The following is a 21,379-nucleotide window of genomic DNA, read 5'->3' as shown; positions in this document are numbered from 1 at the left end:
TACTGATGGTCCAGTCGGTACTCTACTTCCTATTTCTTATCTAAGTCAAATAATAGAAGGCCTGGACATTAGAATGAATCTGCATAAAAGCAAAGAGTTGTGGGATATTTGAACATTCATGTCCAGACCATCTAAATGACTGGATTTAGCTTCATTTCTTTGAAGCACTCTAGAACCCAGGTGATGCATTTCAGAGTAGCACACCAACAATACTCTCCAAGCCACTCTGTTATTTGAAATCACATTTCCCACATCGGAAAATGTACGAACTGTGACTAGAACGTGGCATTCAACTTCCCTGTCATAGTCAAATGTATTTCCTTTTTTATTATATATATAAAAAATTACAATATGACAAATCCTTGGTGTCTTTTCTCCAGTATGCAAAAGTGGCATTCAACTTCCCTGTCATAGTCAAATGTATTTCCTTTTATTTTTTATTATTATATATATATTTTTTTTTACAATATGATAAATCCTTGGTGTCTTTTCTCCAGTATGCAGAGATTGTGTGCTTTCCTTAGGTTTGAGGTGTCTGATGTGGATATGGTCTGTTCGGTGACTGATGTGTGTGCCTCTGTCTGTTCTGTAGAGCTTCTTGCTGCAGACTGATAGTGGTGTACTACAGGGTTAAGGTCAATTGCATCATTTCAGGAAGTGAACTGAAACCGAAAAATCCTAATTGAAAACGATAATTAGCACTTCTCAATTCTTGAACTGGAATTTTAATTTATCTCCTGAATTGGCTAATAAATACCACTTCTCAATTCTTAAACTGAAATGTTCATTTATCCCCTGAATTGGTTAATAAATAGCACTTCTCAATTCTTGAACTGGAATTTAAATGTATCCCCTGAATTGCCTGAATTAAAATGGAATTAATCCTAACCCTAGTAGGCTGTGTTTTGCCTGATTGATCACTTACCTGTCAATCTAAATGTCTTCTGTAGATGCCAGCCTGAACTTGAAGGGGATTGGCCGAGCCCTTATCCCTGAAATTACGGTGGGCATACAAGGGGAGAGCTCTGCTGGTCATGAGCCCGCCCCCTCTCCAACCCCACCCTCGGACCCTGAGATCCAATCAGAGAGCACCAGTCTGTGAAAGCGGGAGGGATCACTCCAACTGACATCACCAAAAAAACATTCTGCCTCTGCCCAATTGGTCAATATGCTAGCCATTCGTCCAATCGCCGTAGTCAGAGTCAGCTCTGAGCCTCTACAGACTGGACCATACAAACTCCCTGTGCTCCATCAATCCAGTGAGCAATAATGTCTGCAACAAACAATCCCTAGCCAACATTACTCTCTACAACAATACAGGGACTAGATAACCTTCTCTAGCTCCAAAATCCAAACTCAACACTGTTGGCACCCACCCAACACCAACACCCTTCCATAAACCATCAACCCTGAACAGTATTGGAACTGGACCACAGGATCACCCCATGTTCATTGAACCTTCAACCTGCTAAACATGATATATATATATAACCACTGAACTCCAATGCTGGCGAAGCTGTAATGTTATGACCCAGTACCTGGAAGTATCTGATGCAAATCTGAATATACTGTTTCATCGTTGATCTTTGGATCCATTGTAGAATGCTGACATTGAATTGGGGCTGGGTGGGAGGCTAAGCTTGTAAACCTAAAAGCTCAGAACTAGTATGTTTGTATTATGCAGCTTTCCTCCCTGTGGTACATTGTATGGTGGTTGTAGGAATGTTTTTTTGAATGGAAATTGCTCATTTGTATACATGTCCTCAATGCATTACCTAAGATTGTCTACAAAACTGCAATTTTGCCCCATTTGAGAACTTTCTTTAATGGTTTTTAATAATACAAATAATACAAATGTAATGCAGAAAGTGCTATTGATGAGCAAATATACATGGTGAGCCCAAAGAATCATATAAAGTGCCCTACTTGATTTGATGTTGCTGCTCAAGGACCAAAGATGCCAGTTGATTAATAACTACATTTGGTGAGTGTGCTGCTTTGTGTTTCTACTATAAATGTTTTAATAAATAGTTGCCAAGGACCAAATAAGTATCAGTGAGGAGTGCAATTGAAGTAACTGCATTCGTTTCATAGTGTGCCTTCTCCACTCCCAATATTCACCCGGTTTCATTTGTTGTTTTTAACCGGTCTTACCTCAATATACTATAGGACCGTGTTTTATTCAACCCCAATCAAACCATGTGATACATTGTTATTGACAGAGCTGAATTCAAACAAAATAGTCACCCCTGCCAAAAATGTGTATACCAGTCACAGATTTCCCCTTTAAATTAAAAGTGATGGATTGGACATTTCCTGCCACAGATTTTTTATTTGAGAAGTTATTTGTTTTGATATCTGTTTTGATTTAATTTAGCTCAGGAAATGGACAAGCAACAACCCAACAGAACAATATCCCAGGTTTTATTTTATGATTACTATTCAAATTAAGGATATTATGTTGACGATCTTTAGTGGGTAACTTGGCTTGTCACTATGCTTTCAATTATTGCCTTTTGTTTCACTACATTGCACGTTTTGAATGTGATTGCCGTAGCTTTTTTTCTGCCCGTGTCTTTTCAACCTGAACAAAGATTTTCGATAATGAGTGAATGGATCCTCCACTGTTCATATTAAAGGAAAATAGTTTTGGGTATTATTACTCCAAATAAAGAAAACAAAACATGACTTAAAACAGTAATAATCCGTGTTTATTCATGTCAGCTGAATACTGAATTTATACTGTATATTCTAATCTAATGGAATGTATACTATTAGTAAGAACTATAATAAATGTAGCATATTAAGAGGCATCATGCCCATTTAAACACTGCCAATCAAAACTATACCTTGCTGCCATATAGTAAAGATACAAATTGTCTGAAAGGAACTGGCATAAATAGAATAATATACCAGTTTCATCTGAGGACAAATGTTGACAGCTGCGCCATACAGGGTGCAACATAAATAGGAGGAACTTTTGTACCAATTCCATGGCATAGGGATTATGAACTGGTACAAAAAACTACACTTGATTCAACACTTAGAGTTTTTCAATTTAAATTATTATATAAAATTCTTGCCACCAACAGAATGCCATATATATGGGGCAACAATCTCAGCTCTGTAGATTTTGCTGCGAAGAGACAGAATCACTAGATAATTTATTTCTGGTATTGTCCCTATGTAGCTTGTTTCTGGTCACAGGTTGAGGAATGGTTAAAAAAATCACAACCTGCACTTAAAATTAACCTTACAAATAGCAGTGTTGGGCGATTTGGAAAGCCATAGTCAGTCAATAAATAATATAATACTAGTAGGAAAGGTTTTCATCTTTAGCTCACAATCTGTGCATAATATACGATTAGAAAGATTCAAAAATATTGAAAAAAAATCACAGCACAATTGAAAAATATATGGCAAACGAGGGTGGTCTATGGTGATAGGTGGGATTGGCTGAGGGTTGGGATTAAAGAGTTTGGTAATGTGTTATTGTTGTGTGACTGCTTTATATAAAAGTATCATGTATGTCAAATGTATGTTCATGTAGCAAAAAAAGCTGTAAAAGAATCTGAAGATATTTGTCCTCTGAAGAGGGGGGGTGGTGGGGTTAAAACAACTATACATTGCTATTATACAATAATAAATAACAGCCTGCTGTGACACTTCAGCAGCACTCCTATGATGCTGCAGCAATGGCCAAGCACCACCTGTCCCTGCCAATATCATTGGCTGTTGAGAATTCCTCACTAGGCCCAGTAGCCAATGATAAAGACGGCGATGGAGAGGCAGATGATGAGGTTGGCGTCGACCATGTGGCTAAGGCATGGGTCCTCTTCCAGAGAGCTAGCGGGGTCGAGAAGAAGAGGGGGTTGTGGGGCGCTGTCACCCTGCTTCTGCCGCTCCATCCCACACAGCCAGTAGAGGGCGGCCTTCAGCCTGGACTGGCTCCTCACACTGGCTTCTGAGGACACTGGGGAGAGAGAAGTGTGGGTATATGCGTATGAGCAGTGTTTGACTTGGACTGGAACACACCAGTACTGGCGCCTCAGTTTTGAGTACCGGCATCTTATAGAATATTGCTGTCTTAAAAATATTCCTGCACCTAAATATAAACAGTACTGGCACCCAAAATGAGTGCTGGCACCTATTTCAGTCCACTTCAAGCACTGGGATTGTGAGTATTGAATGAATCATGGTCCTTAGTATTGTTGAAGCAACTTACCAGTATTAACCTACTGCTACCTAAAAAGGGACAACACTACCCACCTTTCCTCTGAAGGTGTGTCTCTCCGTTAGCCTCCTGCTCCCTATCTTCTATCTCGGTCTCTGTAGCACTAGTCACAGTCTCTACTGTCTCTAAAGCTCCACTGCTCTTCTCCACCTTATCAAATCTGGTGAACCAGGTGAGGCGACTGATCTGTTCCGTAGCAACAACACAAACACAGCAACGGTTAGTGATAGGCCATATCGTGCTCACATTTAGAACACTGTCTATCAAGTTTATATTTGATTTAGACAGTACTGTAGATGCAAATTCTTAATTTATCACAGTGTCGTTGAAATCAATAGGTTGATTTGTTCAAATACACAATTGCCATCACTATCACTATCAAGATACTGTATTTGAGCTCTGGTTTAGTAGCACTCCCCAGCCTCCACTCACCTGCTCTGGGCTGGGTTTCTCCGTGGCCAGGCTGACCCCCACCACCACCACCAGGGTGAACATAGACAGCATGGTGGAGAAGTAGAGGTAGTGGACATGTTTCACCACATCAGGCCTGCTGTCTTCCTGGTAACACAGTGGTGAGGGATAGATAAAGTCTAGGGCCATCCTCACACCGCCCACCAGTAGGCCCAGCAACAGGCCCCAGAAAGCACCCTGCAGAACACAAAGGAGGGACATTTCATCTCTATATCATCTTTCAATACATCTGATTGGTACTGCAATCTGACTTTTACTGCAATCTGATTGCAAATTGAGTAGCATTTCATTCCTGTAGGTGGAAACCAAGTTCAGCCTATTTTCAGATGCAAACACTTACCTTCACTACAGACACCTTCACTACACACACAGTACCAGTCAAAAGTTTGGACACACCTACTCATTCCAGGGTTTTTCTTTCTTTGTACTATTTTTTACATTGTAGAATAATAGTGAAGACATCAAAACTATGAACTAACACATATTGAATCGTGTAGAAATCCAAAAATATATTTGAGATTCTTCAAAGTAGCCACCCTTTGCCTTAATGACAGCTTTGCACACTCTTGGCATTCTCTTAACCAGATTCATGAGGTAGTCACCTGGAATGCATTTCAATTAACAGGTGTGCCTTGTTAAAAGTTAATTTGTGGAATTTCTTTCCTTCTTAATGCATTTGAGCCAGTCAGTTGTGTTGTGACAAGGTAGGGGTGGTATACAGAAGATAGCCCTATTTGGTAAAAGACCAAGTCCATATTATGGCAAGAACAGCTCAAATAAGCAAAGAGAAACGACAGTCCGTCATTACTTTAAGACACGAAGGTCAGTCAATACGGAACTCTGCAGTCGCAAAAACCATCAAGCGCTAAGATGAAACTGTCTCTCATGAGGACCCCCACAGGAATGGAAGACCCAGAGTTACCTCTGCCGTAGAGGATAAGTTCATTAGTTACCAGCCTCAGAAATTGCAGCCCAAATAAATGCTTCACAGAGTTCAAATAACAGACACATCTCAACATCAACTGTTCAGAGGAGACTGTGTGAATCAGGCCTTCATGGTCAGATTGCTGCAAATAAACCACTACTAAAGTACACCAATAAGAAGAAGAGACTTGCTTGGGCCAAGAAACATGAGCAATTGACATTAGATCCATGGAAATGTGTCCTTTGAGTCCAAATGTTAGATTTTTGGTTCCAACCGCAGTGTCTTTGTGAGACGCATACTTTCACTACATATACCTTCACTACACACATTTTCACCACACCTTCACTACACATACCTTCACTACACATACAATCACTGCACATACTTTCACTACACACACCTTCACTATAGATACCTTCACTACACTACAGACACCTTCACTACCTCACAGACTGTACTCTGTATTTACACTTTCTACCTCTCTCTCTGCCCCGTCTCTCTCTCTCTCTCTCCCGTCTCTCTCGCTCTCTCTCTCTCCCCAACACACACACACACACACACACCTTCTCATTGGTCCTCTTCCAGAAGCATCCAGTCAGGAAGACGATGGAAACAGGAGGCTGGAGGTAGGTACTGATGGACTGGATGTAGATAAACAGCTGTCCTCCCTGACTGGCCTGGACCACAGGGATCCAGAGCACTGACACCACCACCAGAACCAGCACAAACATCCTGAGGAGGATAGTGTATGTGTACCTTCCCACGAGCATGAGTATGTGTATGCATGAGTATGAGTGCATGTGTATTTGTACCTTCCCACGAGCATGAGTTCCCACTCGGTTGCTCGGGGCCGGACATGCCTCCACAGGTCCATGGTGAAGATGGTGCTGGAGCTGTTGAAGATGGAGGTGAGGGAGGACATGAGAGCAGCAATCATCACCGCCATCATCAGACCACGCAGACCTGGAGAGCAAGAGAGAGAGACAGGAGTATGGAGAGTACAGAGAGCGAGAGATACAGGAGTATGGAGAGTACAGAGAGAGAGAGACAAGAGTATGGAGAGTACATAGAGAGAGAGGGAGAGACAGGAGTATGTAGAGTACACACACAGAGAGAGAGAGAGAGAGAGACAGGAGTATGGAGAGTACACAGAGAGAGAGAGAGAGAGACAAGAGTATGGAGAGTACAGAGAGAGAGAGAGAGAGACAAGAGTATGGCGAGTACACAGAGAGAGAGAGAGAGAGAGAGAGGAGTATGGAGAGTACACAGGGAGAGAGATAGAGAGAGAAAGAAAGAAAGAGAGACAGGAGTATGGAGAGTACACAGAGAGAGAGAGACATGAGTATGGAGAGTACAGAGAGAGAGAGAGACAGGAGTATGTAGAGTACACAGAGAGAGAGAGAGACCGGAGTATAGAGAGTACAGAGAGAGAGAGACAGGAGTATGGAGAGTACACAGAGAGAGAGACAGGAGTATGGAGAGCACACAGAGAGAGAGAGAGAGAGACAGGAGTATGGAGAGTACACAGAGAGAGAGAGAGAGACAGGAGTATGTAGAGTACACAGAGAGAGAGAGAGAGAGACAGGAGTATAGAGAGTACACAGAGAGAGAAAGAGGGAAAATGTGCATGTGTGTATGAAATTTGAATGACATTTTATTTTCTTGTCAAATCGTCAGTTGGCAACCCATCCCTTATGGGATGAATTGACACAAACAACTATTACAATAATTCACTGTGATAATTCACTGATAATTCTCCTTCCAGTGTTCTCTGCAGTGCGCATCGCGTGAAGTGTGTATGTGTATATTTTAAAGAGAGACAGAAGCGTTGTTCATACCTGCCTCTAACATGCGTCCTTCAACCTGATCTTGTCCTGATATTGTTTGTTTACACTTATAAGATCTGAATACAATCAGATCTCAATGCATCTTTTAATCACAATTGGCCAGCGTCGTTAGGGGAGGGTGTGGGTGGGGGGGGCTTTACTTAGTTCATCGCGCTCTAGCGACTCCTTGTGGAGGGCTGGGCGCCTGCAGGCTGACCTCGGTCTTCAGTTGAACGGTATTTCCTTCGACACATTGGTGCGGCTGGCGTCTGGGTTAGGCGGGCAGGTGTTAAGGAGCGTGGTTTGGCGGGTGATGTTTAGGAGGACACATTGGTGCGGCTGGCGTCTGGGTTAGGCGGGCAGGTGTTAAGGAGCGTGGTTTGGCGGGTGATGTTTAGGAGGACACATTGGTGCGGCTGGCATCTGGGTTAGGCGGGCAGGTGTTAAGGAGTGTGGTTTGGCGGGTGATGTTTAGGAGGACACATTGGTGCGGCTGGCGTCTGGGTTAGGCGGGCAGGTGTTAAGGAGTGTGGTTTGGCGGGTGATGTTTAGGAGGACACATTGGTGCGGCTGGCGTCTGGGTTAGGCGGGCAGGTGTTAAGGAGCGTGGTTTGGCGGGTGATGTTTAGGAGGACACATTGGTGCGGCTGGCGTCTGGGTTAAGCGGGCAGGTGTTAAGGAGCGTGGTTTGGCGGGTGATGTTTAGGAGGACACATGACTCGACCTTCGCCTCTCCGGAGCTCCAAGGGGAGCTGCAGCGATGACACAAGATCCTAATTGGATATGATGAAAAGGGGGATAAAATACAACAAACTAAGAAGCAGGTCTAGAGAGTGGAAGAAACCGCAGGGTGTTGGTCTCTCCCCGTTCTCTCTTGCGGGGTGTTGGTCTCTCCCCGTTCTCTCTCGCGGGGTGTTGGTCTCTCCCCGTTCTCTCTCGCGGGGTGTTGGTCTCTCCCCGTTCTCTCTCGCGGGGTGTTGGGTTCTTCTCTACTTTTGCTTGGTGTCGGTCTCTCCCCGTTCTCTCTCGCGGGGTGTTGGGTTCTTCTCTACTTTTGCTTGGTGTCGGTCTCTCCCCGTTCTCTCTCGCAGGGTGTTGGGTTCTTCTCTACTTTTGCTTGGTGTTGGTCTCTCCCCCTTCTCTCTCGCGGGGTGTTGGGTTCTTCTCTACTTTTGCTTGGTGTTGGTCTCTCCCCGTTCTCTCTCGCGGGGTGTTGGGTTCTTCTCTACTTTTGCTTGGTGTCGGTCTCTCCTCCTTCTCTCTCGCAGGGTGTTGGGTTCTTCTCTACTTATGCTTGGTGTCGGTCTCTCCCCGTTCTCTCTCGCGGGGTGTTGGGTTCTTCTCTACTTTTGCTTGGTGTCGGTCTCTCCCCGTTCTCTCTCGCGGGGTGTTGGGTTCTTCTCTACTTTTGCTTGGTGTCGGTCTCTCCCCGTTCTCTCTCGCGGGGTGTTGGGTTCTTCTCTACTTTTGCTTGGTGTCGGTCTCTCCCCGTTCTCTCTCGCGGGGTGTTGGGTTATTCTCTACTTTTGCTTGGTGTCGGTCTCTCCCCGTTCTCTCTCGCGGGGTGTTGGGTTCTTCTCTACTTTTGCTTGGTGTCGGTCTCTCCCCGTTCTCTCTCGCGGGGTGTTGGGTTCTTCTCTACTTTTGCTTGGTGTCGGTCTCTCCCCGTTCTCTCTCGCGGGGTGTTGGGTTCTTCTCTACTTTTGCTTGGTGTCGGTCTCTCCCCGTTCTCTCTCGCGGGGTGTTGGGTTCTTCTCTACTTTTGCTTGGTTTTGGTCTCTCCCCCTTCTCTCGCAGGGTGTTTGATTCTTCTCTACTTTTGCTTGGTGTTGGTCTCTCCCCGTTCTCTCTCGCAGGGTGTTGGGTTCTTCTCTACTTTTGCTTGGTGTCGGTCTCTCCCCGTTCTCTCTCGCGGGGTGTTGGGTTCTTCTCTACTTTTGCTTGCTGTCGGTCTCTCCCCGTTCTCTCTCGCGGGGTGTTGGGTTCTTCTCTACTTTTGCTTGGTGTCGGTCTCTCCCCGTTCTCTCTCGCGGGGTGTTGGGTTCTTCTCTACTTTTTCTTGGTGTCGGTCTCTCCCCGTTCTCTCTCGCGGGGTGTTGGGTTCTTCTCTACTTTTGCTTGGTGTCGGTCTCTCCCCGTTCTCTCTCGCAGGGTGTTGGGTTCTTCTCTACTTTTGCTTGGTGTCGGTCTCTCCCCGTTTTCTCTCGCGGGGTGTTGGGTTCTTCTCTACTTTTGCTTGGTGTTGGTCTCTCCCCCTTCTCTCTCGCAGGGTGTTTGGTTCTTCTCTACTTTTGCTTGGTGTTGGTCTCTCCCCGTTCTCTCTCGCAGGGTGTTGGGTTCTTCTCTACTTTTGCTTGGTTTTGGTCTCTCCCCCTTCTCTCTCGCAGGGTGTTTGATTCTTCTCTACTTTTGCTTGGTGTTGGTCTCTCCCCGTTCTCTCTCGCAGGGTGTTGGGTTCTTCTCTACTTTTGCTTGGTGTCGGTCTCTCCCCGTTTTCTCTCGCGGGGTGTTGGGTTCTTCTCTACTTTTGCTTGGTGTCGGTCTGTCCCCGTTCTCTCCCGCGGTGGGCCTCCGTGCTCCTTTTATTTGGCCTCCACGGCTGGTTGGCACTTTCCTCTAATTACCTCCACTTAGAGCTGTCCGTGTCGGGGTGCACAGCTCCCGTATTCCCAGCAGAGGGAGCCAACGTCGCCTCACGTACCTCCCCTCTATTACCATTCCCGGGGAAGACCTCCTGGGGTACCACAAGGTGTTTGTGTGTACAGGAAGTGAGAAAGACAGATAGAAAGAGATATACAAAATGTTACAGAGAGAAGAAGACTTCCTCACCTGAGGGCAGTAGCTTCATGACCAGTTTGGCGTAGGCGATGTCTGAACAGCCCACTGGGTTCCCACACACCTCAGTACACACCTCAGGGTCACTACACGCCACCTCGTCTAGACGCAACAACAACGCTGCTGTAAATATACTGTCTCTCCTTTGTTTGATAGTGGCATCAGCAGGTTTTACCTAGTTACAGTATCCTCTCTAGAGTTACTACCAAAGCGTTGCACTTAGGACATTGTACCTGGGTAGAGTATTCTGCTGATCATGCCGGGCAGGACCATCATGAAGAAGGGCAGGATCTTGAGGTAGGCAGCCAGAAGGGAGCCTCCTTTAGCATGGAGCAGGTTCTTGGCAGCCAGGGAGCGCTGCACTATCACCTGGATACAACACAACACAGAATCAATGACTGGAACTGTTGACAGAGCAGCTGAATGTGCCTCCCAAGTGTCTAGAGCACTTAAACAATCCATCTGTTTTATTATTAAGATGTATCAAAACTCTCCTGCCAGTGATGCAACAATGCCAATATGGTGATTTACAGTTAAAGTTAGATGGTGTTCTAAAGCCTAGTGTTTCCATTCCCCTTTAAGGTGTATCAATTCTGATACCTCAGATCTTGTCCTCTTGGCCATCTAGTGACTGTCCCTGAGCAGTGTCACTGTTACCTGGTCTGAGCACCAGTACCACATGGAGGGTATGGACATGCCCAGGAGGATGCCCGGCCAGGGCAGGTCAGAGGTCACAGGGTCACGGAACAGGTGGAAGGCGTCGTCCCGGGGGATGCCACATGTGGTGTTGGGGTCGCGGACCGAGGGGATGGCCGTAGCATACCCCTCTAGGAGGGCGTTCCAGCCCCCCACCTCAGCGAAACCTCCACAGGAGTAGGGCAGAGTTAGACAGTTAGGCAAACTGTACTGCCCTGTATTGTACTGCACTGCCCTGTACTGTACTGCCCTGTACTGTACTGCACTGCCCTGCACTGTACTGCACTGCCCGGTACTGTCCTGTACTGTACTGTACTGCACTGCCCTGTACTGTACTGCACTGTACTGTACTGCCCTGCCCTGTACTGTACTGCCCTGTACTGTACTGCCCTGTACTGCACTGCCCTGTATTGTACTGTACTGCCCTGTACTGTACTGCACTGCCCTGCCCTGTATTGTACTGCACTGCCCTGTACTGTACTGCACTGCCCTGTACTGTACTGCACTGCCCTGTATTGTACTGCCCTGTACTGTACTGCACTGCCCTGCCCTGCCCTGTATTGTACTGCCCTGTACTGTACTGCACTGCCCTGTATTGTACTGCACTGCCCTGTACTGTACTGCGCTGCCCTGTACTGCACTGCCCTGTACTGCACTGCCCTGTACTGTACTGCACTGTACTGCCCTGCCCTGTACTGTACTGTACTGCCCTGTACTGCACTGCACTGCACTGCACTGCACTGCCCTGCCCTGTACTGTACTGCCCTGTACTGTACTGTACTGCCCTGTACTGCCCTGTACTGTACTGTACTGCCCTGTACTGTACTGTACTGCCCTGTACTGTACTGTACTGTACTGTACTGTACTGCCCTGTATTGTACTGTACTGTACTGCCCTGTACTGTACTGTACTGCACTGTACTGTACTGTACTGTACTGTACTGTACTGTACTGCACTGCCCTGTACTGTACTGCCCTGTACTGTACTGTACTGCCCTGTATTGTACTGCACTGTACTGTACTGCACTGCCATGTACTGCACTGCCATGTATTGTACTGTACTGCCCTGTATTGTACTGCACTGTACTGCCCTGTATTGTACTGCACTGTACTGCCCTGTACTGTACTGCACTGCCCTGTATTGTACTGTACACTGCCCTGTATTGTACTGTACTGTACTGTACTGCCCTGTACTGTACTGCACTGCCCTGTACTGTACTGCCCTGTACTGTACTGCCCTGTACTGTACTGCCCTGTACTGTACACTGCCCTGTACTGCCCTGTATTGTACTGCCCTGTACTGTACTATACAGAGTGTAAACTATACAGAGAGTGAAAAACATGGAAATCTATAACTGAGGAAATCTAAAATCTAGTTGGAAAGTTTTTCTGACTAAAGACAAAGTATTTGTCTTTGAATCATACACTGAGTATAAAGAACATTAGGAACACCTGCTCTTTCCATGACATAGTCTAACCAGGTGAAAGCTATGATCCCTTATTGATGGCACTTAAATCCACCTCAATCAGTGTAGATGGTAGTAGGTGTCAGGCGCACTACTTTGTGTCAAGAACTGCGACGCTGCTGGGTTTTTCATGCTCAACAGTTTCCCGTGTGTATCAAGAATGGTCCACCGGCCAAAGGACCTCCAGACAACTTGACACAACTGTGGGAAGCATTGGAGTCAACATGGGTCAGCATCCCGGTGGAACACTTTCAACACCTTGTAGAGTCCATGTCCCTGATGAATTGAGGCTGTTCTAAGGCAGGAAGGTGTTCCTAATGTTTGGCATACTCAGTGTATACAGTAGCCACCAATCAACACAGCACCAAAGCAGAACCGGTATTGACCACTGTAAGAGTAGGAGACTTACTGAAGCCCATGAGGGTGAGTGCTCCTATCAACATGATGCCAGTCTGGACAGCGTCTGTGTACATAACTGCAGCCAGTCCACCTGAAACAACACAGCACAACACTGAACCAGTACTGGACATACTCTGTCACAGACAAACAAAGTCTTTTCCATAGACCTAATACTTTGATACTTCAATTAGGGTCGTTTGGTTGTTGTATTTGGCTGTATGTTTGAACTGGTAGACTTTAGGAAACAAAATCTGATTGTTTTGGAAGAGAGTGAGAGAGGGAGTGAGTGAGAGAGATAGAGAGAGAGACAGAGTGAGTGAGAGAGAGAGAGTGAGAGAGAGAGAGTGAGAGAGAGAGTATAGCAGGTTACCTGCTACAGTGTAGAGAGCAGTGATGAGCAGAAGCACCACCACAGCTACATAGATGTTCCACTGCAGGGCCTGTTGAATAAACACTGCCCCAGCATACATATCCACCTGCACACACACACACACACACACACGCGCACGCACGCACGCACGCACGCACGCACGCACGCACGCACGCACGCACGCACACACACACACACATGCACGCCCGACGCACACACAGCAGCGGAGCAAGCGGTCTCTATTCATTCAATAGATTCACATCCCAATGTTTTATTGAGAAAGTAAATAGCTGATGAGATACATAGAAGTGTTTTGACGTTACTTACCGATATCTTTGTGAAGATGTAAATGAATAAATACAAAATAGCTATGAATAATTGTATTCTCTTCCCCCCGAATCGTTTCTGCAAGTATTCAGGCATGGTTGTCACCTGCATGTTAAAGGGACATAGACAGAACATGAATCATTGAACAAGTTATCACCACTGTGATCTAAAGTATCTCAGTACACAGAGAGGGAAGTGTTGTGTGTCAGTACACAGAGAGGAAAGTGTTGTGTCTCAGTACACAGAGAGGGAAGTGTTGTGTCTCAGTACACAGAGAGGGAAGTGTTGTGTCTCAGTACACAGAGAGGGAAGTGTTGTGTCTCAGTACACAGAGAGGGAAGTGTTGTGTCTCAGTACACAGAGAGGGACGTGTTGTGTCTCAGTACACAGAGAGGGAAGTGTTGTGTCTCAGTACACAGAGAGGGAAGTGTTGTGTCTCAGTACACAGAGAGGGAAGTGTTGTGTCTCAGTACACAGAGAGGGAAGTGGTGTGTCTCAGTACACAGAGAGGAAAGTGTTGTGTCTCAGTACACAGAGAGGGAAGTGTTGTGTCTCAGTACACAGAGAGGGAAGTGGTGTGTCTCAGTACACAGAGAGGGAAGTGGTGTGTCTCAGTACACAGAGAGGGAAGTGTTGTGTCTCAGTACACAGAGAGGGAAGTGGTGTGTCTCAGTACACAGAGAGGGAAGTGGTGTGTCTCAGTACACAGAGAGGGAAGTGTTGTGTCTCAGTACACAGAGAGGGAAGTGTTGTGTCTCAGTACACAGAGAGGGAAGTGGTGTGTCTCAGTACACAGAGAGGGAAGTGTTGTGTCTCAGTACACAGAGAGGGAAGTGGTGTGTCTCAGTACACAGAGAGGGAAGTGGTGTGTCTCAGTACACAGAGAGGGAAGTGGTGTGTCTCAGTACACAGAGAGGGAAGTGTTGTGTCTCAGTACACAGAGAGGGAAGTGGTGTGTCTCAGTACACAGAGAGGGAAGTGGTGTGTCACAGTACACAGAGAGGGAAGTGGTGTGTCTCAGTACACAGAGAGGGAAGTGTTGTGTCTCAGTACACAGAGAGGGAAGTGGTGTGTCTCAGTACACAGAGAGGAAAGTGGTGTGTCTCAGTACACAGAGAGGAATATTCAATAAAAACTCCTAGCCTGTAATGAGGTATTTGAGCGCTGAAATAGTTGGCTTGATGTTGCATAGAATTTCAGTAGGCCTACTTGTGGGTTTGTGATATTTCAGTAGTACAGACAGTGGACTGACAGAAAGGTGTGTGTTGACCTCTCACCCCGGAAGCAATATAGATGGGCAGGAAAAGCCAACCCAAGAGCAGCACCATCAGCATCCCCTGCCAACCAGAGACATAGATACTTGTAAGTGATTCATGCAAAGCTTAGTATGAAAAAAGTAATATTTTTAAATTTGCATTAAACCATATGCCCTATCAAAATCATGTACAGATGTAGGGTCTTAATTAATCCTGTAGCAACAGGAAATGTGAATTATAGTGTGGATTGTATGTAATTAATAAACATTTATGTAGACAACCAATACATTTCTCGTGATGGAAAAATCAAGTCTGAAATTTCTAAGTGGAAATTACAAACTTCAGAAGCTTTTTTAAACCTAAATTGCCTGCATTGCAGGAACGTTCTCCTGCAACAGGGTGAGAAAATGAAGATCCTGCATCTGTAATAGAGATCCACACATTTTATGCCCAGTTTATAATGAATTATAATGTCTAAATGTATAGTCTTACGTTCCACTCATATGCCACAGCACTGATGCCCGCTGCTGCTCCTGAGCCTGCCAGGCCCATGAAGTGGCCGCTGCCCACATTACTGGCAAACAGAGAGGTGCCCACCTGCAGAGAGAGTGTCAGAGAGATGAAGAGAGAATGAGTGAGTGACAATACAACTATGTCTGACTTTAAGCCAACCCCATTGTAAAGTATTCATATCTCCCCACATAAAATCTCAGTTCCACCCCAATAACAGTACAAGGACTGTTTGTTTCCCCATCTGGTTTGGTCCTGGACTATTCAGAACAAGATAAATCAACAATGCTTCCTCTTGGCATCAAACGTCTGGAATCCATTCAACATACTGAGTGGATGTCATTTGTGTGTAGTTTCCATAGCAACATCTCTGTTTCTTTTCACTCACCGGCCACCAGGACATGCTCTTTCCTGCCAGGAAGTATCCATCCACCGTGCTCCGCTTGGTTTTCCACATGGACTGGAAGGGAAGAACGGACTGTTACACACATTCTCTACTCAGACTTCAATGTGTGCTGAAGGAGTGTGCTGAAGGAGTGTGCTGAAGGAGTGTGCTGAATTAGTGTGCTGAATTAGTGTGCTGAATTAGTGTGCTGAATTAGTGTGCTGAAGGAGTGTGCTGAATTAGTGTGCTGAAGGAGTGTGCTGAAGGAGTGTGTGGAATTAGTGTGCTGAAGGAGTGTGCTGAATAAATGTGCTGAAGGAGTGTGCTGAATTAGTGTGCTAAATTAGTGTGCTAAATTAGTGTGCTGAATTAGTGTGCTGAAGGAGTGTGCTGAAGGAGTGTGCTGAATTAGTGTGCTGAATTAGTGTGCTAAATTAGTGTGCTGAATTAGTGTGCTGAAGTAGTGTGCTGAAGGAGTGTGCTGAAGGAGTGTGCTGAATTAGTGTGCTGAATTAGTGTGCTGAATTAGTGTGCTAAATTAGTGTGCTAAATTAGTGTGCTGAAGGAGTGTGCTGAAGGAGTGTGCTGAAGGAGTGTACTGAAGGAGTAAAGGAGTGTGCTGAAGTAGTGTACTGAAGGAGTGTGCTGAAGTAGTGTACTGAAGGAGTGTGCTGAAGGAGTAAAGGAGAGTGCTGAAGGAGTGTGCTGAATTAGTGTGCTGAAGGAGTGTGCTGAATTAGTGTGCTGAAGGAGTATGCTGAATTAGTGTGCTGAAGGAGTAAAGGAGAGTGCTGAAGAAGTGTACTGAAGGAGTGTGCTGAAGGAGTAAAGGAGAGTGCTGAAGTAGTGTGCTGAAGGAGTGTGCTGAAGTAGTGTACTGATGGAGTGTGCTGAAGGAGTAAAGGAGAGTGCTGAAGGAGTGTGCTAAATTAGTGTGCTGAATTAGTGTGCTGAATTAGTGTGCTGAAGGAGTGTGCTGAATTAGTGTGCTGAAGGAATAACGGAGAGTGCTGAAGAAGTGTACTGAAGGAGTGTGCTGAAGGAGTAAAGGAGAGTGCTGAAGAAGTGTACTGAAGGAGTGTGCTGAAGGAGTAAAGGGGAGTGCTGAAGTAGTGTACTGAAAGAGTGTGCTGAAGGTGTGTGCTGAAGTAGTGTACTGAAGGAGTGTGCTGAAGGAGTGTGCTGAAGTAGTGTACTGAAGGAGTGTGCTGAAGGAGTAAAGGAGAGTGCTAAAGAAGTGTGCTGAAGTAGTAAAGGAGAGTGCTGAAGGAGTGTGCTGAAGTAGTGTACTGAAAGAGTGTGCTGAAGGTGTGTGCTGAAGTAGTGTACTGAAGGAGTGTGCTGAAGGAGTGTGCTGAAGTAGTGTACTGAAGGAGTGTGCTGAAGGAGTGTACTGAAGGAGTGTGCTGAAGGAGTAAAGGAGAGTGCTGAAGAAGTGTGCTGAAGGAGTAAAGGAGAGTGCTGAAGGAGTGTGCTGAAGGAGTAAAGGAGAGTGCTGAAGAAGTGTGCTGAAGGAGTAAAGGAGAGTGCTGAAGAAGTGTGCTGAAGGAGTAAAGGAGAGTGCTGAAGGAGTGTGCTGAAGGAGTAAAGGAGAGTGCTGAAGAAGTGTGCTGAAGGAGTAAAGGAGAGTGCTGAAGGAGTGTGCTGAAGGAGTAAAGGAGAGTGCTGAAGGAGTGTACTGAAGTAGAACAACTCTACTTTGAGATTCAGATGCAAGAATATACTGTAGAGCAACAACTAAACAAATCCCAACAGAGCACATGACATGTTTCAGTAAATCTCACCTACTGATGTGTCTGGAATAAATCAAATCATTTAGAAATGGAATCCTAATCCCTATATAGTGCACTACTTTTGGCCAGCCACATAGGAATAGGGTTCCATTTCGGATGCCATTAGGGTGCCTTTTCCCAAATTTGCTCCTACTTACCCAGAGGCCCACAGCCAGTACAAGGAGGAAGTAGACAACGAGCACCACAATGTCTACAGTGACCAGGGTGGGTACACCTAAACCTGGAGATTGGGAGGGGGGCACGGTGGTCCCCTGGGTGGTAGCCATACTTGGGTCAAAGGTCACTGGAATTCTCAGGGAGTGATTGCGTCTCTTGCTGGTGAGGGAAATGTAGTCATTGTTGATTCTAATCACAATAGAGCCTCCAAACACTCCATTCACTAGATTCACAGAATTACCTTATTTACATTAGTATTCAGACCCTTTGCTATGAGACTCGAAATTGAGCTCAGGTGCATCCTGCTTACATTGATCATCTTTGAGATGTTTCTACAACTTGATTGGAGTACACCTGTGGTAAAGTCAATTGATTGGACATGATTTGAAAGACACACACCTGTCTATAAAAGGTCCCACAGTTGACAGTGCATGTCAGAGCAAAAACCAAGCCATGAGGTCGAAGGAATTGTCCGTAGAGCTCCCAGACAGGATTGTGTCGAGGCACAGGTCTGGGGAATGGTAACAAAACATTTCTGCAGCACTGAATGTTCTTGAATGTTCTTGAATGTCCCCAAGAACACAGTGGCCTCCATCATTCTTAAATGAAAGAAGTTTGGAAACACCAAGACTCTTCCTAGAGCTGACTACTTGGCCAAACTGAGCAATCGGGGGAGAAGGGCGTTGGTCAGGTGACCAAGAATCATAGCTTTCACCTGGATTCACCAAAAAGGACAACCATCTCTGCAGCACTCCACCAATCAGGCCTTTATGGTAGAGTGGCCAGACGGAAGCCACTCCTCAGTAAAAGGCACATGACAGCCCACTTAGAATTTGTCAAAAGGCACCTGAAGGACTCTCAGACCATGAAAAACAAGATTCTCTGGTCTGATGAAACCAAGATTGAACTCTTTGGCCTGAATGCCAAGCGTCACGTCTGGAGGAAACCTGGCACCATCCCTACGGTGAAGCATGGTGATGGCAGCATCATGCTGTGGGGATGTTTTTCAGTGGCGGGGACTGGGAGACTAGTCAGGATCGAGGGAAAGATGAACAGAGCAAAGTATAGAGAGATCCTTGATGAAAACCTGCTCCAGAGCGCTCAGGACCTCAGACTGGGTTGAAGGTCCACCTTCCAACATGACAACGACCCTAAGCACACAGCCAAGACAACCCAGGACTGGCTTCAGGACAAGTCTCTGAATGTCCTTGAGTGGCCCAGCCAGATCCTGGACTTGAATCAGTTCGAACATCTCTGGAGAGACCTGAAAATAGCTGTGCAGGGATACTCCCCATCCAACCTGATAAAGCTTGAGAGGATCTGCAGAGAAGATTGGGAGGAACTCCCCAAATACAGGTGTACGAAGATTGTAGCTTCATACCTGAGAAGACTCAAGGCTGTAATCGCTGCCAAAAGTGCTCCAACAAAATACTGAGTAAAGGGTCTGAATACTTATACATGTTTATACATGATCCAGGTTTTACACTATACTCACTGGACCCTGACCGGAGTTTATACATTATCCAGGTTTTACGCTATACTCACTGGACCCTGACCGGAGTTTATACATTATCCAGGTTTTACGCTATACTCACTGGACCCTGACCGGAGTTTCTACATTATCCTCATTCATAGTCTCAATTTGTCGGGGCACGGACTCTACAGGTGTCGAAAGCGTTCCACAGGGATGCTGGCACATGTTGACTCCAATGTTTCCCACAGTTGTTTCAAGTTGTCTGGATGTCCTTTGGGTGGTGGACCATTCTTGATACACACGGGAAACTGTTGAGAGTAAAAAAAACAGCAGTGTTGCAGTTGCTGACACAAGCTGGTGCTCCTATACCTCTTTCAAAGGCACTTCAATGTTTTGTCTTGCCCGTTCATTCTCTGAGTGGCACACATACACAATCCATGTCTCAAGGCTTAAAAATCCTTCTTTAACCCATCTCCTCCCCATCATCTACACTGATTGAAGTGGATTAAACAAGTGACATCAATAAGGGATCATATCTTTCACCTGGATTCACCTGGTCAGTCTATGTCATGGAAAGAGCAGGTCAGTACAGGTGCATCAAAGCTGGGACCGAGAGACTGAAGAACAGCTTCTATCTCAAGGCCATCAGACTGCTAAACAGCCATCACTAACTCAGAGAGGCTGCTGCCTAAATGGAGACCCGATCCCTAGCCACTTCAACAAATGGATCACTAGTCACTTTAAACAATGCCCCTTTAAATAATGCCACTTTAATAATGTTTACATATCCTACATTACTCATATGTATATATTGTATTTTATACCATCTATTGCACCTTGCCTATACCGCTTGGCCATCGCTCATCCATATATTTATATGTACATATTCTCATTCACCCCTTTGAGATTTGTGTGTATTAGGTAGTTGTTGGGGAACTGTTAGATTACTTGTTAGATTTGTGTGTATTAGGTAGTTGTTGGGGAACTGTTAGATTACTTGTTAGATTTGTGTGTATTAGGTAGTTGTTGGGGAACTGTTAGATTACTTGTTAGATTTGTGTGTATTAGGTAGTTGTTGGGGAACTGTTAGATTACTTGTTAGATATTATTGCACTGTCGGAACTAGAAGCACAAGCATTTTGCTACACTCGCATTAACACCTGCTAAACATGTGTATGTGACAAATAAAATGAGATTTTTGTATTTTGATTTTGTTCATGTTTTGTATAGTCAGTGTATGCTGAGAAGCTCCACGGTGTAAAGTGTTATCCAAAGACCAACTAATCTACAGTCCATGTTTTAATTCCCTCACACCATTCATCCAACATCCTCACACCATTCATACAATATCCTCACACCATTCATACAATATCCTCACACCATTCATACAACATCCTCACACCATTCATACAATATCCTCACACCATTCATACAATATCCTCACACCATTCATACAATATCCTCACACCATTCATACAATATCATCACACCATTCATACAATATCCTCACACCATTCATACAACATCCTCACACCATTCATACAATATCCTCACACCATTCATACAATATCCTCACACCATTCATACAATATCCTCACACCATTCATACAATATCCTCACACCATTCATACAATATCCTCACACCATTCATACAATATCCTCACACCATTCATACAATATCCTCACACAAAACATTAACTCAAGGACAATAGTCACCTTGCATTTAAGTGTACTGAACCCTACAGTACTTACCTGTCAGCTTGTAGTCAGACTCAGGGTTTAACTACAGTTGGCCGGTCCTATGGCAGTTCACATGGTGTATGTTGTACATTCAGCCTCAAACACTTCTCACCTCAAGGAAAATTCCAGTGTTGTCATCTTTGTGATGACTCTCCTTCCTGACCAGGGGATCAAACTCCACTGTCTACTTATATAAGACAACACTAGCTGGTTAAAATGTAAACGTTTTATTACCAGTGAAGTGTGTGTGTGTGTGTGTGTGTGTGTGTGTGTGTGTGTGTGTGTGTGTGTGTGTGTGTGTGTGTGTGTGTGTGTGTGTGTGTGTGTGTGTGTGTGTGTGTGTGTGTGTGTGTGTGTGTGTGTGTGTGTGTGTGTGTGTGTGTGTGTGTGTGTGTGTGTGTGTGTGTGTGTGTGTGTGTGTGTGTGTGTGTGTGTGTGTGTGTGTGTGTGTGTGTGTGTGTGTGTGTGTGTGTGTGTGTGTGTGTGTGTGTGTGTGTGTGTGTGTGTGTGTGTGTGT

At 45.4% G+C, this 21,379-nt stretch overlaps 2 protein-coding genes across 5 annotated transcripts in view; one reads left to right on the top strand and one right to left on the bottom strand.

Annotated features, from left to right (window-relative positions):
* Window positions 1-2,695, top strand: part of arhgap17b (Rho GTPase activating protein 17b) — a 66,633-nt gene extending 63,938 nt beyond the window's left edge. For 3 of the 4 annotated variants that reach the window (XM_071396095.1, XM_071396106.1, XM_071396126.1), the window contains one exon: window positions 951-2,695. In XM_071396095.1, the coding sequence (XP_071252196.1) occupies window positions 951-1,102 (152 nt within the window). In that variant the 3' untranslated portion in view covers window positions 1,103-2,695. The remainder of the gene's footprint in view (window positions 1-950) is intronic. The other variant, XM_071396117.1, reaches the window with a different exon arrangement.
* On the bottom strand, window positions 2,690-21,032 carry slc5a11 (solute carrier family 5 member 11). The gene is made up of 16 exons (XM_071396138.1): window positions 20,975-21,032; window positions 17,630-17,807; window positions 15,703-15,774; window positions 15,297-15,401; window positions 14,826-14,885; window positions 13,549-13,653; window positions 13,222-13,327; window positions 12,862-12,942; window positions 10,949-11,154; window positions 10,525-10,660; window positions 10,286-10,393; window positions 6,443-6,593; window positions 6,194-6,362; window positions 4,667-4,882; window positions 4,270-4,420; window positions 2,690-3,973 (listed from the first exon to the last, which is right to left on the bottom strand). Exons 1-16 carry the CDS (start codon window positions 20,998-21,000, stop codon window positions 3,750-3,752), a joined length of 2,094 nt encoding a protein of 697 aa, XP_071252239.1. The 5' UTR covers window positions 21,001-21,032; the 3' UTR covers window positions 2,690-3,749.
* Window positions 21,033-21,379: the final 347 nt, after the last annotated feature.

The sequence above is a fragment of the Salvelinus alpinus genome, chromosome 1 (assembly GCF_045679555.1).
Source record: "Salvelinus alpinus chromosome 1, SLU_Salpinus.1, whole genome shotgun sequence".
NCBI lineage: Eukaryota > Metazoa > Chordata > Actinopteri > Salmoniformes > Salmonidae > Salvelinus > Salvelinus alpinus.
This window is presented reverse-complemented; position numbering and strand designations above follow the sequence as displayed.